At 39.1% G+C, this 17,945-nt stretch overlaps 1 protein-coding gene across 3 annotated transcripts in view; it reads left to right on the forward strand.

Annotated features, from left to right (window-relative positions):
- Positions 1-17,945, forward strand: part of CTTNBP2 (cortactin binding protein 2) — a 154,948-nt gene that overhangs the window by 71,096 nt on the left and 65,907 nt on the right. The window contains exons 4-6 of one of the 3 annotated variants that reach the window (XM_029924452.1): positions 6,219-7,863; positions 14,014-14,217; positions 15,603-15,702. In XM_029924452.1, the coding sequence (XP_029780312.1) occupies positions 6,219-7,863; positions 14,014-14,217; positions 15,603-15,702 (1,949 nt within the window). Of the gene's footprint in view, positions 1-6,218; positions 7,864-12,371; positions 12,464-14,013; positions 14,218-15,602; positions 15,703-17,945 lie in introns of those variants that run through there. The other 2 variants (XM_029924458.1, XM_029924467.1) reach the window with 2 other exon arrangements.

The following is a 17,945-nucleotide window of genomic DNA, read 5'->3' on the forward strand; positions in this document are numbered from 1 at the left end:
TAGATTTTGGCTACTAGCCCTTTATCTGATATGTCATTTGCAACTATCTTTTCCCATTCTGTCGGTTGCCTATAAGTTTCCTTTGCAGTGCAGAAGCTTTTTATCTTGACGAGGTCCCAAGAGTTCAGTTTTGCTTTCATTTCCCTTGTCTATGGGGATGTGTCAAGTAGGAAATTGCTACGGTTGAGGTCAAGGAGGTTGTTTCCTACTTTCTTCTCGAGGGTTTTTGATGAACATTGGGGTACATGTGCTCCTGTGCATCAGCCCTTCTGTATCCCTTGGGTAAATCCCTAGCAGTGGATTCACATTCAGGTCCTTCAGCCATTTTGAGTTTATTTTTGTGTATGGTGTATCCTCTGCTTTAAATGCTTTAAATTCTCTTCTTCCATTGCATTTTGATATGTTGTGTTTTTATTTTCATTGAGGCCAAATCTGTTGTAACTTCCTTTGTGTTTTCTTCTTAAACCTTTATACTACTTAGAAGTATATTTTACTTTTGAATTTTGGGGTGTTCTTAATATCTTACTTTGATTTACATACAATTTAATTCTTTTGTCAGAGAACACATTCTATATGATTTTAGTCTTTTGTAAATTATTGGCAGTTTTTAATAGCTCAGTAAATACATCAAAAGACTGTTATCTTCTGTAGTTTTGGGGTATTGTGTTCCAAATGTCAATTAGCTACGGTTGTGTTTGTGGTATTATTCAGATCTTGCAGATTTTTGTTAATCTAGGTATTTTTTAGTGAGAGAAGATTGTCATTATTATAGGTATGTCTAGTTTTCCTTTTACTTCTGTCAGGTTTTGCCTCAGCCATCATTTATACTATAGTTTCTGTGTCTATAAGGTGTCTTTTTTTCCTTCGGCTGCTTTCAAGATTATTCCTTATCCTTATTTTCAGCAATTTTACTATGATATACCTAGGTATAGTTTTTCTAAATATATTTATTTATTCTTTCATTTACTTATTTATTTACTTATTCTGCTTTAGGATTGCTGAGCTTCCTAGATTCTTTTTCCCCCCAAACTTGTGATATTTGGGGGAGCTATTATTTCTTGTACTATATTTTTCTTCATTCTCTTTTTCCATTTTCGATTCCAATTATGTAGAATTTAGACCACTTTATATTGTCCTACATACAGGTCCCGGAGGTGCTGTTCACCTTTTTCGATGAATTTTTTTCTATATTTCTTAAATAGGATACTTCCTTTGTTTTCTTTTCAAATTCATTGTCCTTTTTATTCTGATCTCTCAAGTCTGTTGTTAAGCCTATTCAGTGAACTTTTTTCATTTTAGATTAATATCTTCTCTAGAGTTTCCATTTGGTTCTTTTTTCTTTTCCCTAGTTTCCATTTCTATGCCAGGATCCTCCTTTGTTCAATCATTGTGATGATCTTTTCTTTGAAAATGGTTCCTTTAAGTTCCCAGTCTGCTAATTCCAATATGGATAATCTTTGGTCCAGTTTTTAAAATACATTTCTCTTGATAGTGGATCACTTTAAAAAAGAAATTACTTCGCATGTCTAGTAATTTGTTCTTATAAGACATCCTGATTAATATGATCCAGATGCTCAGGATTCTGTTATCTTCTGAAGAGTGTATTTTATTCTAGTAAGCCCTTAATCTGGTTGTATTCAGCTGCTGGTCCCCTTGCAGCTGGCAGTAGCTGAAATATTTGCTCAATTCTCTCATCCATTAAGCAGCCATCTCTGTCAGTCAGTGTGGAGTCTCCCCCATGAATATATAATTCAAGAGTCACCAAGGCCAAGGATTCAGGTGCTAATTGTGGCAACCCTAGTTCCAATTCTGACCCCCGGAGCCAGTGCAGGGAGTGCTGGTGCTTGAGCCCCACTGCCAGTGCTGTCAGGACAAGGGACTGCCCTCACTTGGGAAGCTCTACAAGGGCAAACCTCATCTGATTCTGTTGGCTCCTTTCGAAGGGGAGGGTGTACTCCTCTCCTATTTTTTTCTTTACCACTTACTACTCTCAAAGCTTTCAAATAGTTACTTTTTAAAAAGTTTTTTCTGGGGCGCTTGGGTGGCTCAGTTGGTTATGTGTCCAGCTTCGGCTCAGGTCATGATCTCACGTTAGTGACTTCAAGCCCTGCGTCGGCCTCTGTGCTGACAGCTCAGAGCCTGGAGCCTGCTTTGGATTCTGTGTCTCCCTCTCTCTCTGACCCTCCTCAGCTCATGCCGTCTCCCTCTGTGTCTCAAAAATAAAAACATAAAAAAATTTTTTTCCAAAGATTTTAATTATTATCTGCAGAATAGATAGTCTAATAAAAGCAATTTCACCATTGTCGGTAGTGGAACTTTCTCTGATGTACTTTGTAATTGTTGAATTATAACTGCTATCTAACTTATAAAAAAATCCATCTGTATACTGAATATAGTCTAGTCTCTAGATCTTTGTTTGCCTGGAAATGTGTTTTCAGAGGAAAAACACTGCAAAAATGACACACTTTTAAATAGCACAAATGATTATAGTATGAATTGAAAACATAATTTTTTAAGTGTTTATTTTATTTTTGAGAAAGAGAGAGACACAGCAGAGCAGGGGAGGGGCAGAGAGAAAGGAGACACAGAATCTGATGCAGGGTCCAGGCTCTGAGCTGTTAGCACAGAGCCTGATGCAGGGCTCGAACTCACCAACTGTGAGATCATGACCTGAGCTGAAGTCGGATGCCCAGCTGACTGAGCCACCCAGGTGCCCTGAAAGCATAACATTTTTTAATGCTAGGCACAATGGTATGTGTTTTACATACATTACATCATTTAATCCTATAAAGTAACCCCTATTATTGCTCTGTTGTGCAGATAAGGAAACCAAATAGAAATGATCTGGAGATAGAATATACCAGGTGACACAGCTAAGGTGTTTGGGATCAAGCCTTTGTCTCTGGGACAGAATGACCAAGGAACTTTTTTTTTAATATAAAAAAATATTTTTATGTATGGAATATGTTTATAAACCAACTTGAAGCCATTAGAGAGGGAGATGTGTAATATTTATAAAGAGCAGGGTGATAACTAATAGAGCAAGTCTCAGGTGACAGGAGAGAATGAAGTTAATTGTTGAAGAAAGTCTGTCTTTGAACAGGTGGAAATCTTTCTCCCTTAGAGTGAAGAGAAGGAAATAGATTGGTGAAGTTATAAAAAAAAAATACAAAAACATGCTTAAGGGAGGAGGCAGGATGTAGAGTGAGTGAATTTTTTTGAAAAAAGAGTCTGTTAGGGTCATCTGAGAATTAGTTGAGTGGCTCTTGGGTGAAGTTTTAGGGAGAGTGGCAGAAGTTTAAATATTCCCTGAAGTAAATGGTAGAAGAGGCTAAACAGTTGGGTAGACTGATTGATGACTGGGGCTCAGAACTCAATGGACTCGGGAGCCCTGTGTGTGTAGGTGCATGATTATGTGGCTTCCTGTGTGCTCTGCTAACTGCGGTGAGATTAAAAAAGACTTGTGTTCATCTGAGATAGGATTACAAAGTCTGAGTGATGGAAGGACAAAGATGCCAAATAATTATGGGTGCTCTTTTTTTAAGATTTATTTTTAAGTAATCTCTACACCCAGTGTGGGGATCGAACTCATGACCCCAAGATCAGGAGTTGCACACTCCACCGACTAAGCCAGCCAGGCAGCACCCACGGAGTATATAGTAGTATGGTTTTCTGTATAAATATGTGAGATTTGTTGAGTTGATCTGTTAGAAGTCTTTCTTGAATTTGATTCTCAAGTGTGAGATGTAAGTTATTTCAGAAAAAAAATGTGATGATCCCCAGTGAAGAAATAGTGTGGGCAGGATGTATGATGTGGTGTGAAAAGCTTGAAACGTGGAGCTCTGAGCGCCGTGATTCCGACACTGATTGACCAGATGACTTCAGAGAAATCACTGATTTAGCCTCCAGTTAGTTGTTGTGCAAAATGAAGGTAGCCCTTAATGTTCTACTTTTTTTCCAGCTTCCGAGATAAATTATGGAACTCATTTTTAAAATAAGCTGAAAATTGACCTAGTTTTTGCTTTTTCCAACGCTGTTGTAAGAATTGAGTGCAGTGATTAATACAAAATTTTAAATCTCCTTGATAGTTCCACAGAAACTTACTATTTGATGCCTTTAGAAGGGTTAAATATGCTTTGACTATAAGTAAAATTCTTGTGAGGCACCTAGATAAATAAAATGTGCATATAAATATAATAAATGACAGCATTATTTTCCCCACATCTTGCCTTAGCTATTTAGGAAGTCACCCTTTAAATTTCATATAGTAGAATAGAGTGTATGCATATAAACAATTGTCATTTATTATTCTGGGGGAATCACCTGTATTCCTGATCACCTAGTTATAGGACCCATGCAATGCTGTTCAATTTCTTCAAGGCAGCAAGCATCCTAAAGTAAATGAATAATCTTTGACTCTAATGAGCCTTTCTCTCCTTTTGGTTCCCTGACTGACTGTGAAAGTAATGGATTTTCTCAGCAGGGTGAGAAACAGGAGCACATTCTCACAACTGACAGATCATGTGAGCATCTCCTTCCTCCATTACTGATGACTGAAAATTGACTTAAACAGTTACTGGATCTAATGGGAGTATATTTTTGTTTAACATCTGGGGTGGTAGTCGGTGGGGGGAGTCCTTTCTGTGTCTTTCTCAGGTAAATCTACTTTAGCCTTTGTGAATACTGAGGCCCTTTAATGGACTCCCAATGGAATGCTTCTCCGTGTCGGACGGTGAGGCATGTGGACCTGCCTGACTGCTGCAGCCCAGCTCGGGGATTTGTCCTTCATGGGCACCTCATGGCAGATGCTCTTCTGGAAAGAAGTGAGAAGCCTGTGCAGACATGTCACAGTAGTGCCTCTCTGAGGCTGTAAGGCCTGGATACCTAGAAAGGCCATCGGGGTGCAGAAGTTTGTTGTTTCTGTGAACTATGTTACTGTCATTCATCCAGTCAACACTGTGTGCCAGACACTGTTCTAGGTCTTGGGAACAAGGCAGCAAAGAAGACCTAGCCCCACCCTCATGGAGTCACATTCTAGTGGAGGCAGGTAGGTCCTAAACAAAGAGTGGTGAGCACAAGGGTTGAAGAGACCATTGCTTTCGGTGGGACCATGAGAAGGAGGCCTCACTGTAAAGGGGACAGTTGAGCAGAGGCCTGAAGGAACTAAACACATCAGACTCCTGTACCCTTGCATGCTTTTGTGCATATTAGAAAATCCTATGTGGAGATACAAACGTTTTCTTAAAAAGCTCCTTCTCTACTTTGAAACTAGAAAAATTTTTCCTGTGAAAGCATGAATCCTAGGGGCCTGTGGCTTGGTGAGCAGACAGGGTCTTTTTGTGAAGGCAAAGGTGCCCTTCTTTCCCGGCAGATGCTTGGGCAGATATTGGATGAGAAGACAGGGCTCGTTTTTGGGCTCCCGCTCACTCTCCATCACCTCTCCAGCTGGTCATCGCTGTGTGGTGCACGGACCGCATGGCCCAGGAGCCCTGCATGAAGGTGTGTGGTGGAATTCTGGGCAGGAGAGCCACGAGGTCAAGGATCCTGAGGCAGGACGACGTTTAAGAACCAGGGAGCAAGTGGGATTGGAGAAGATGGGGTCAGACTATGGGTTTACAGATACTGATTATAAATCTAGTAAGATATTTCGTTAGTTCTTGCAGGTTTTCAAAGAACTTCTATATGTGATTTTGTATGATTTTACAGCAGCCCGTCATAAGCTTGCAGTTAAAAAAAAAAGTAGTACAATTAGCAAATATGGAAGCATAGGATTTAACTACAGTTCTCTGTTTTTAACACTTTCCTTTATACTGTACCTCCAAGATTCATTAGTAATCTTAAGGCATTTAAACTTAAAAAAAAAAGCAACACCAATTTCCTTACAGAGAAGTTCTATTTTTACAAAAACAGGAATCTGAACTCTGCGTTGTGATTTGAAGTATCGGATTACTGTTCTTTCTCTAGAGTTTAATAGATTTTCAAAAACTCTCTATTGCTGCGACTTAGATGGTATTCATTAAGCCATTTACATCTATTTTCTCATTTAATGAGTATCTAAAATATTTTTCATATCACAATACATCTTAGAACTGTGGCATTTTAGCTAACCCAAACCACACAGTTGTTACACAATTAATAAAAATCTCACAAGAAGCACTTCTTAGGCTGAAAGAGTTCTCTGCCTATTAATCAGGGCTGTCCTATGAAATGTCTTTCAGCTGGAGATGGAAAAGCTTCAGCTGCAAGCTGTGGAGCAAGAGCACCAGCAGCTAGCGGCCCGCCTGGAGGAGGAGCGCGGCAAGAACAAGCACGTGGTCCTGATGCTGGTCAAGGAGTGCAAACAGCTCTCAGGCAAAGTCATAGAGGAGGCCCAGAAGCTAGAAGAGGTGATGGCCAAACTGGAAGAGGAAAAGACAAAGACTAGTGCATTAGAAGAGGAACTGTCTACTGAGAAACGAAGAAGCACAGAAATGGAAGCCCAGATGGAAAAACAGCTCTCCGAGTTTGACACCGAACGGGAACAGCTCCGTGCTAAGCTGCACCGAGAAGAAGCCCACACCACTGACCTCAAAGAGGAGATAGACAAGATGAAAAAAATGATTGAGCAACTGAAAAGGGGAAATGACAGCAAACCAAGCCTCTCTCTGCCCCGAAAGACAAAAGATAGGCGTGTGGTCTCCGTATCTGTGGGAACAGAAGGACCTGTGACACGGTCTGTTGCTTGCCAGACGGACCTGGTGATAGAAAGCACTGACCACGTGAAGAAGTTGCCTTTGACTATGCCTGTGAAGCCTTCTGCAGGCAGCGCCCTAGTTTCTGCCAGCACAAAAGGAAATGTATGCACTGGTGCCACACTGGGCAGACCAGGTATTGACAGGCAGGCTTCCCATGGTGACTTGATTGGCTCCTCTCTGCCTACTGTCCCACCTCCAAGTGCAAACAAAATCGAGGAAAACGGACCGAGCACTGGCGCAGCCAGTAGCACACCCGCACTTCCCAATAGCACTGCCCCTCCCACCGTGCAAACGCCAGGCATAGCTCCCCAGAGCCACTCACAAGCACCGCCTGCGCACAGTTTACATTCACCGTGTGCCAACGCGTCTTTGCATCCAGGTCTCAACCCACGAATCCAAGCAGCTAGATTTCGATTCCAGGGCAATGCTAATGACCCAGACCAAAATGGAAACACTACCCAAAGTCCTCCATCAAGAGATGTTTCTCCTACAAGTCGTGACAACCTAGTGGCCAAACAGCTAGCTCGGAATACTGTGACCCAAGCACTGTCAAGATTTACAAGCCCTCAAGCAGGAACACCCCCAAGGCCTGGAGCACCCCCAACAGGGGACAGCGGCACCTGCCCTCCGGTCGGTCGGACCAGTTTAAAGACTCCTGGTGTAGCACGAGTTGACAGAGGAAACCCTCCTCCAATCCCTCCAAAAAAGCCAGGGCTCTCCCAAACTCCTTCTCCACCACACCCCCAACTCAAGGTTATTATGGATAGCAGCAGGGCCTCCAATGCAGGGGCCAAAGTTGATAACAAAACTATGGCTTCACCTCCTTCCAGTTTGCCACAAGGGAACAGGGTAATAAATGAGGAGAATCTCCCTAAATCATCTTCCCCTCAGCTGCCACCAAAACCATCCATAGATTTAACTGTGGCACCGGCAGGCTGTGCCGTTTCAGCCCTGGCCACGTCTCAGGTGGGTGCTTGGCCTGCTGAAACCCCTGGACTGAACCAACCTGCATGTTCAGAAAGTTCCCTTGTCATCCCCACCACCATTGCCTTTTGCTCTTCCATAAACCCTGTTAGTGCCTCATCCTGTAGAACAGGTGCCTCAGACAGCCTCCTGGTAACAGCATCAGGTAAAGGGATTGCACTATTATACCCTTCTTTAAGAATGTGGCCTGTCTTCTCACGCGCCTTAATTTCCTTCACATTGCCTTGAAATTTTTTTTAATTTGATACTTTTTTTTTCTATTGCTTTTCTTCCTTCCTTCCTTTCCTTTCTTTTGTTTTCTTTTTTGTGTGTGTGTGTGTTTTTCTTTAAAGCTTCCAGGGTATGGTGATTCATCTTGCTATATGAATTGTGGTTTCTTTATGCTAAGTGCTTTCTTCTTTTAAAATAACCTGTAAGTAATGATTTGGAGCACATGGAGACCACTCATTTAGAGATACTAAAGCACTTCCATAGGAAAAAAGACTGAAAGACTGTTGCTTCTTTTAAAATATTTATCTCACAAGACTTTAATATTAGGGGGTCATCGCCAGACAATCTGTATTCAATTCTGTCTCTTATGAGATAATGTTAAAAAATCCTTTCAAGTGGTTATTAGCACTACAGTGTCTATCTTGGGGATTCCCCAATTGATTAGAGTCACGCTGTAATTGGTATGTTCTATGTTTTAATATTGGTTTGATACTAACATCAAAAATAGAATATGTATGTTTTAAGTCTCTGTTCTAAGTTTAGTTTATTGCTAAAGCTGTTTACTCTGTTCCAAGCTGTTGTCTTCCAACACTTGAACACAGATGGATAACATCGCATGCGGGCTATATTAGAGAAGGTTTTCATTGCAGATGTTTTTGAAGTCACTGAATCAGGGACTCTTACACGAAGAAGTTGATAAAGAACTGGGTTTCTCCCTTTCATTATATGGTGCAGCATTGCCTTTTATTGACATGGCTGGATTAGTTCTTCACTGAGTAAATGTGGCTCCAAAATAATGTTGCAGGGTCAAAGTTCTGTTGCAACTTGAGAGAAGTCTCTCTTACCTTGGTATCTCAGTGGCTACCAGAGACCATTGGTTCTAATGAGTGGGAACTTTAAAGGAAGGTTTGGATAGTGTTGCATTTAAAATTCAGGGTAGGGGAAGTGGGAATGAGAAAAAATAGGTACCACTGATCTTGCTAATTGTCAGGTAATGAGGGCAGTATACCAGGACTTACTTATCCAACTATAAGCTGTCTCTTTGAAAGTATGCTCCTTGAGAGGCTATTCGTATTTTGGTGCGTAATTGGGAATTAGAAACAGCAAAGATTTTGATGTCAGTCAGATCTGCGTTGAAATCTAGACTCTGCAGTTTATAGCTGTGTGTTTGAGTGATTTCCTTGGACTGAGCAAGTTTTCTCATTCTTATTATGGAGCTTATTCTACTCATATGGGGCAGGGTGGCAATTAGGATTAACTATCATAATGTGCAAAGAGCTTGGTATTGCATTTCGAGCAGCATGAGTGATGAATAAATAGAGATGATATTGCTTCATTGATTTTGTTACTTAAAATATTTTCAAAAATTTGCTTTAGAATTGATGTCACTATTATTACGTTGTGATGTCTCTATAGACATTCAGTATTCCATACTTTTTATTCAAAATGGAGTACCTGAGCTGGACAGCCCTTCTCCTGGCCTAAAATGCCATTAGCTTTTTCTATAGCTAAATCCACACTCAAAGGAGGAATTTTTACTGCCATTCAGGAGAATCAGAGAATGTCTAAGGTCTTAAGGAAGTGACAAAGCACAAGTTCCAAAAATGTTTGGAGCAGTGGCAGTGCTGTTGACATAAATGCTCAAAGTGTAAAACAGAAAGTACTTCCTGGTATATAAATAAATTTTGTCAGTTTTTTTTAAAAAGCTGTATTTTTTATTCTTTATTTTTGAGAGAGAGTGAGACAGAGTATGTTCAGGGGAGGAGCAGAGAGATTAGGAGACACAGAATCCAAAGCAGGCTCCAGGCTCTGAGCTGTCAGCACAGAGCCCGATGTGGGGCTCGAACTTATCAACAATGAGTTCATGACCTGGGCCAAAGTCGAACACTCAACCAACTGAGCCCTCCCAGTGCCTCCAATTTTTTCAGTTTTTAAGAACTACAAACCCATCTTTGCTTTGTATCTTGATGCTTTGCCATTTATTGCCTCAGTGGTTACTATGCTCCAAGGTTCAGCTTCAATGTCCTTTGGTTTCAGTAGAAAAGCTTTAAAATCAGGATCCATAACCGAGGAACATTTTGTCAGCAGGACCTTAAGTTAAACTTTAAAGACAAAGAATCCTGAGTTCGTTATATCTTTGATGGAATGAGCTATCTAAGATGGAGTGGAATTGTGGATAAAGGAGCTGTAATCCCTCTGAAAAATGCCCTTTGCTTACGTCTAGAGAGCAAAAGAGAAGAAACAGTGGAGCCACCGATGATATGTGAAATTGGCTCCTCATTTTCTATTCCTTGATTTTACAATTTGGCCAAAATAATCTCAGAATTTCAGGATTACACTTGGTGGGATAAGTTCCTATGTTATTTGATTATAAGGCGTTTCATAGTTGTTGAGCAAGCTTTTCCAGAGCATCTGCTCTGGGGAATAGAGAAGTTATCACAGTTATATAAGAGGGGTGATTAAATCAACCATGGCAGTAGGTCAGCCTACATTTTCCAAATGAGATTTCACCTGCTTTCCATTTGGATTGCCCCATGTTTGCTGCCATGCTGTGGCGACTAGGAAGCGGCAGAGCCCCCGCCATCCTGCTGCTTAAACCATCTGTGCCAGGGCGAGCTTGTGCCTCTCCAGATCGCAAGCTCATTGAGGGTGATTAATCTTCTAGACGGCCACTAATGCCATTGTGGTTGGTAAGAGCAGGGCCTGAGGACAGAGCTCCTCAGCCAAATCCTTGGTAGATGGATGATCTCTGTTCCAAATCCAGTGAGGCAAAGTGCTCTTGGCTGAGTCTAAGAAGGCAGGGTGGGTCCACTTCTGCCTCCCTGGTATCACCCTAAAGAGCACATTTGCTCTGAGCCATTAGCTTTCTCCTCTAAAAATGGAAACATTGATCCAAAAAAAGAATAATAGATCCAGACCAGAAAGATGTACTAAATTTGCTTGGTGAATTTTTCAAGCAGCGATACACTAACTCTCTTTTCTTGGAGAACCACTAGATCCCATGATCTTTAAAACTGTAAAATTCTGAGTTCCTGTATCAGTTTATATCTGACAATTAGGATTAAGCTACAAGACCTGAGGAGAATTGCAATGACAAAAGGTACCAGTTTAATGAATTATGTTGTAAATTACTCTATTAGCAATTTTTATGGCCAGATGTTAAATTTTTTAAAAGCATTTTATGAATTAAAATGTTTTGTTCCTCCTGAACTTGTCCATTGAAGACATTTTAACTGTTAGATGAGCAGAAGCCTAAAACCAGAAACCATCCCAGGCAACTGAGTTTTCATACCCTTGGAAATTTGTTTCTGGTTTGTTTTTGTTTTTGTTTGATACATTTAATTTAATTCGGTTCAGACAGTTTTTCTTAGTTAAACATACACTTAAAAAATGATCGCCCATGTATGATCGGCTTACAGTCTGAATCCAAAAATGAGATTGATCTGAGCCACGACATTAACCTTCTCTGCACTCTGAAGCTGATGCCAGAAGCTGTTCTCAACCCTTCCTCCCTCTTGCATCGCATGGTCTCTGTTCCCTCCGTCACCCACCGCATGTCACTAATGTTTGCACACTGCAAAGCTGAATGACCTTCTTCTAACATCATTGAAGCAGCCGTAGGACGCAGGGCTGCTCTCTCATTACTTAACCAGTCAGTAAATATTACCGCTTCTTATCGTGTTGGGAGTTTCAAAAGAACACTAAAGTCTCATGGTAAAGTTTTATTTCTCCAGTATTTATAGCAGGATTCATGAAAATAACTTAAGCAATTGGAATTGACAATGGGGATAAAAAAAATTATTTAAACTTTAAGAATACTTGGTATTCATAAAGCACTTTTCTTTTGTAGAATATTTTAAAAATATATTGCACACCTCTAAGCTAAGGAAATTAAAAAAAATTAATGTATATTCCTCTGTTGCTTTTTCTGACAGAAAACTATGATTCTTGGGTGGTCTAAAGATTGGGAAAATTTTTGAATAAGATATTTTCTCTTTCAGATAGCCTAGCATTAAAAATAGGGCTTCCCAGGGTATTATATCCCAAGTTTCCATACAAGGCAGTTAAAAATATATCTGTATTTAAATTGTTCCCCAAGGCCTAAAACTGCATTGAAAAAAAGAAAACAAACGCCAAAAGAATAACAAATCACTTGGTATATAGCTGTTGATATTCTTTATAGGATATCAGTAACCAGCTGGCTTGGATGAGATAGAGGAGGTGGGGGTAGAGGGACCCAGAGTGAGAGGAGGGAGAGAGGGAGGGGGATGGGTGGGGAGAGAGGGCCACACAAGCGCCCTGGAAACTCCCCGCGTGTGAGCCACATTCCCTCCCGGTCCACTGAGGATCTCCGTGCAATGCCTTCATGTTACCTGTGTGTGTGCTATGCAGTCAAGGCGTCATACCTTGGTGTTTATGATTTCTCTGTTTATCATCCATTTCTAATAAGTACTGATTTAATTTTTGTGGGCTTGTTTTTTTGTTTGTTTTTAAGAAAATACAAAAGGTAAAATGTACCAGAGAGGAGCCTTCTTGTAAGTATGAAGTAAAAATACTACTTTTGTAAGAAGAGCTAATGAATATCAATGGGAAAATATCATAAAGTTTAGATAAATATTTAATTTTATGAGCATTTGAATGTTGTATGTCATTGCAGCCTAATAGCATAAAAACAATAAATTATTCATGGATCCAAATAATTAATTATGAAGATGTAATATCCAGCTTTTAATAAGGCGCCTAGTTTTATTTTTATAAATCTGCTTTTTTTCCACAAAGAATTTTTAAAATACTGAAGAATCCTTTGATTTTACTATTTGTTATTTTAATGTTTCTTAAAATTAAGTCTCAATTATATGAATGAGTTGTTTATTATTAATGTAACACCCATATACTTAGAATATTATCCTGATAACCAAGGTAGAGGGGACATAAGGTAGCCATCTATTGTGTCCTACTACTGAGAATGTTACTGGATTTATGTAGAAAGTGTAGCCTGAGGACTGACTCTGTGCCCACAGGCCCCTCCTCCTACATTGACGTTACTCTGAGGTATTTGGGGCTTCCTAAGGAAGAGAGTAAAAATGACTTACTTTGAAAGTTTATTGTATCTAAAACACACAAAATACCTATATATCACATTAAATAAACATTTTTACTTTACTGTTTTTACAGCCTTTTGACCAAGGAAGAATTCAGAAAATTTTCCATGCTATATGCAGCCGACTTCACACACTTAACAGATTCTCTTCTAAAGCTGCTAAATACTGATGAGAAATATCTAACTATGATAACTCTTACGATTCTTGTTAAACTATATGGTAGACTGTCCTGTTTTGTTGGCTGGTTAAAAGTTCCTGGTACACGATTTGTAAAGATGGCCAGATGATAAAGTCTTCAGAATTGTGTATTGAATATTTGTACCTGGATATAGTATTCTAGATAGTTTCATGTGTTGTGCCTCTATAGCTCTTAGTACTAAATAGCACTTGGCCCCCTCCATTATTTTTATTCCCAAATAAAGGGAATTCAAGGAATATAGATTTCATGGCAGTATTTGGTCCATCTTAATGGTCTATATATGATTTTTAGTTAAGTACCTTGGAAACATTGCAAAGGAAAATCTCTATTTCGTAAAATTATTTCTATCCTATACCTAAAGATGTCCATTCAGTTTTTCAGATTGATATTGAAGTTGGGGAAATCCATAAATGATTTCAAAATTCAAATTGTTTTGACACGCTCACGAGGAATTTGAGCTTTTAAATGAGACAGCTATCTTAGTTTCCTAAAACCAATCACCACTTTAACATGTATCTGTGTAAGACTGACAACTAAAAGTAATTTGTCACCATGTATGTTAATTTAATTAGCAGATGCAAGATTGAAATAACAGTACAGATTTGTGCTAAGTAAATATTAACAGAATGATAATGTTAGAAACCACTTAATCCTCTAAGGGTACGTGTTCATGTCTGTGTGGGTGTGTGCGGGTGTGGGTGTGTGTGTAATTCAGAAACAAGTGGGTAATATCTGTCTCTTGTCCTTGCTCCTACTCTCTAACTAGGGTCACTTTAACCCACAGGCTGGTCACCCTCCCTAACCCCTTTGCTAATGAGTGGTGGTCCTGCCCCCCTGGCTGGCAGGCCTGCCCTTCTTCAGCAAGCTGCTACCCAGGGAAATGTCACTTTATTATCAATGCTGCTTAATGAAGAAGGACTGGACATTAATTACTCCTGTGAAGATGGCCATTCTGCCTTGTATTCTGCTGCTAAGAATGGACATACAGGTAAAGATGGCGAGCTCTTCCCTCTTTGTACTGCCCTCTTGCAGAAGGAGGGAGAGCCAGAGGTGCTGGTAACCACTGGTAGGAGCAAAGTGTTCTTTTGGTTTTGATTTTCTCTTACAGGCAGTAGTGGGTAAATTTTTTTACATGATTCAAAGGTTTTGTAAATATTGACCAAAAAATCCCAATTGTAGTTCTGTCAAAATATAAGAATTTATTGCAGCTAGCAAAAAGTAATCTTTTGTTTTATGCACAATGAAATGTATTGTGTGTGTGGAAATTTTGGGCCCAGTACTGGATAAAGCACATTTTAGAATAAAGCCTTCCATCTGTGATCACTTTAGTCAGCACAAAAAAGCTCAAATTTGTTAGAAATAACCTGTGTGTGAATGGCAAAGTGAGAGGGCTGTAGCACATGCTATAGTGAGGGCAAGTCTTAGTAGTTAGGAAAGGTCATGGGCATGAAGCTGTTCTGAAGTGAGAACAATTTATAGTTATTTGGATTTTTTAAGAGAATTGAGAAGTTAGTTGTACAGCTACAAATGACATATTGATGAAGTCTGGAAATTATTCTTGTTTCTTAAAATGCAAGTCGTGTGGTCAAATTTACTAAAACATATGGTCGTGCAGAAAAAGATGATTTGACTGCAAATCCAAAATCAAATAGCTTTGCATATATAAGCTGCATGATTGTCGAGTAATTCAGAGTAATTTAGTTTTCAGAGCTTTCCTGTGTTCAAATGCACTAAATGGAAGAATTTAAAAGTTTTAGAAGTATTTTGAAATTCTTCTTTACTTCAAAAGCATTGTGGGAATTTTCCTTAATGTAGAGAAATTAGTCTAATAAATGCCATAAGGGAAATGAGGCCTATATGATATTTATGCCAGAGTCAGGTGACTTTTGTATGGGTTCACCTCACTCAGGAAATTAAGTGTAGGATGACCATCACACAGAAGCTTTTTGTAAAGGTTAAATATCACAAAGTAAGAATTTGAATACAAAGAATGATATTTCAGTTTGGTTAGTAGATTTAATTCTATCCAATAACACTCTTTTCCTGGAATAGGCTGGTGGAAAAGCCCAGTAAAACATTTTCTGATACCTAACTGTCCTTTCACTCATGAACATCTCCTCCCAAAGCAACACACATACGCATGCAAATATCATGTCTTAGTTGGTGAGTCTGAGCATTAAAATCCTCAGGAAAAGAGGCTACTTTCTCTGGAGAATAGTCTGCGGAGTGTCATATCCACCATGGGGGAATTGTCAGATGGAACGTGCATGGGAGAGGTCCTTTGAGTTTAGCATCTATATAGAGCTCATTTAGAATTTGGCTCACCATAACTCTAAATGGGGAATTTAAATGGCTTTCTACTAAAATCCATAGACTGTGTGAGATTGCTGCTGAATGCAGGAGCCCAAGTCAATGCTGCTGATACAAATGGCTTCACACCCTTGTGTGCCGCAGCTGCTCAGGGACATTTCAAGTAAGTGATGCTCTTAATTCTTAACCCTCCCCCCTGCCCCCCATGAAAAGAGTCTCTTTATAATTTGAGCACATATTTTAGTTCTGGTTGAATGTGTAAACTAGTGCTTCAAATCCATTGGCAAATAAATTCACTAAGTATATTTGAGGATTTAAATGCAAAGTAGGATCCTAAATTTGCTCTTCTTCTTAAAAGGTAAATAGCTGTACGTGAGGGCAGTAAAGAAGAGAAATAGGTTGTGTTTCAACCTCACATGAATGAACTTGCTTCTAAAGAAGATAATCTATTTATAGTCTATCAACATGTATGTGGCGATAAAATACACTATTTTAAAGACTGTTATTCACTGTTTTCCACCACCCCACCACAAACAGGTTTTTTTTTTTTTTAACTTATAATGGCATTAAAAATAAATCCGAGGGGTGCCTGAGTGACTCAGTCAGTTAAGCAACCTACTTTGGCTCAGGTCATGATCTCAGGGTTCATAGGTTTGAGCTCCGCTTTGGGCTCTGTGCTGACAGCTCGGAGCCTGGAGCTTGCTTTGGATTCTGTGTGTGTGTCTCTCTCTCCCTCCCCCACTCACGTTCTGTCTCTCAGAAGTAAATAAACATTAAAAAAGAATCCTAGAATTATATTAATTAAAATAATCTTAGCTTCCTAGTGGTAATTGATTCAATATTAAATCCCAATATATTCACCTTGTTATATCATTTAAAAAAAATTGAAGCAGAAACTCTTCATACTAACAGTAATTAGAGCACAAGCCCAAAAGAACCTATCAACGGAAATAACATCTAAGTTTAGCAGATTTCTTTTGTAGCTTATCAAGTCAGTTGAATATAGACGTGCCTTTTTAAAATTAAGAGTCATAGTTTAATAAAATAGAATGTTGCTTTCTCTCCCTGTGCTCAACTGTTGTGTAGGGAATATACACTGTTTTCAACTTTTTCTCTGACCATCCTGATAGCAATGTTCTTAACATATTTTGTAATTCCTATAAACATGGTTTTTAAGGTTCACACTGTTGTTATAAATGTAATTCTTGAATATTCAAAATGCATCCTTAATCTGTAACATTATTTTTTCTGCATGTCTAACGCATACCACGTGAGTTTATTGTTGAGGACCATAGGTACTGGTTTTCCTGTGACTTTTTGGCATGTATCCTGAGGCCTCCGGAAGGGATTTCTTCTCCAGGGCTGTGCTTTGACCTTTACTGTCACTGGGCAGTCAGTAGTGTAACGTACTTGGAAATTATGGAGTCATATGACTGTGGGCATGGTTAGCTTTGCAAAAAGGAGGATTAGCTTAAATGTATAAGATACAAACAAATGTCAATATGTAACTTATTTTTTAAATATATTTAAACAAACCAAATATTTTCAAGAGGAGCCCCAGGGAGAAAAGCATATATCTGAAGTTAAAAAAAAAAAAAAAAAGATGGTGTAAATGGCCTTTTTTTTTTTTTTTGTAAATTGCTTCTGAATATGATTATGATTTAGCTCTCTTTACTCCATTTATTCTCATCCAGTTTTACAAACACAAGCTCTGGGTGTTGAGCCAGTTACTACTACGTGCTACGAAGTCTTGAATTTACCTCATTCCTTTCCTCCTTGATTCTCAGAGCAGTGAGTTTCTGCTTAGATGTCTTTTTCCTTATAAACTAGTCTCCTTTCAGGAGACAGGATAGCCTCTCTTCTCCCCAAGGCAGCCCCTTTTCTCTGCCTCCCTGCTGCCTTTTATAGTGGAGGCACATAGTGCCCTGCTGTCGGAGCTATTTATAATTATTTTCTCAAGTGAAAATCTCAAAATGACTCAGCAGTCTGACTTTTTTCAAGGTTTAAGCTATTTTGAACCACAAATAATATATATGTCAACCACAGTTCCACCATTCATCCCAATTAGTTAAACATACTGCAAGAACTCCACTTTTTTTTACAAGTTGGTTAAAGAGAAGTGTCAAAACCAAGTTTTAGCACTTGATCAACACTGCTATTTTAAATTTTCATTGGGGTAAATTTGTGGTTAAAATATAGCTTCTGACCTGGCTATAAAACAGTATTCATTGAGTAAGGCCCACAGTAATTGATATATATATATATATATACACACACATACACACACAAAAATTAATGTAGAAAGATACAGAATTGCTTTAGCATTATTTTCTATATTTAATATCTTGGTCAGGTGCTTCAGAAATCAAGCCAGTTTTAGTGTAATTAATCATAATCTTGTATTTA

This window comes from Suricata suricatta, chromosome 2 (genome assembly GCF_006229205.1).
Source record: "Suricata suricatta isolate VVHF042 chromosome 2, meerkat_22Aug2017_6uvM2_HiC, whole genome shotgun sequence".
NCBI lineage: Eukaryota > Metazoa > Chordata > Mammalia > Carnivora > Herpestidae > Suricata > Suricata suricatta.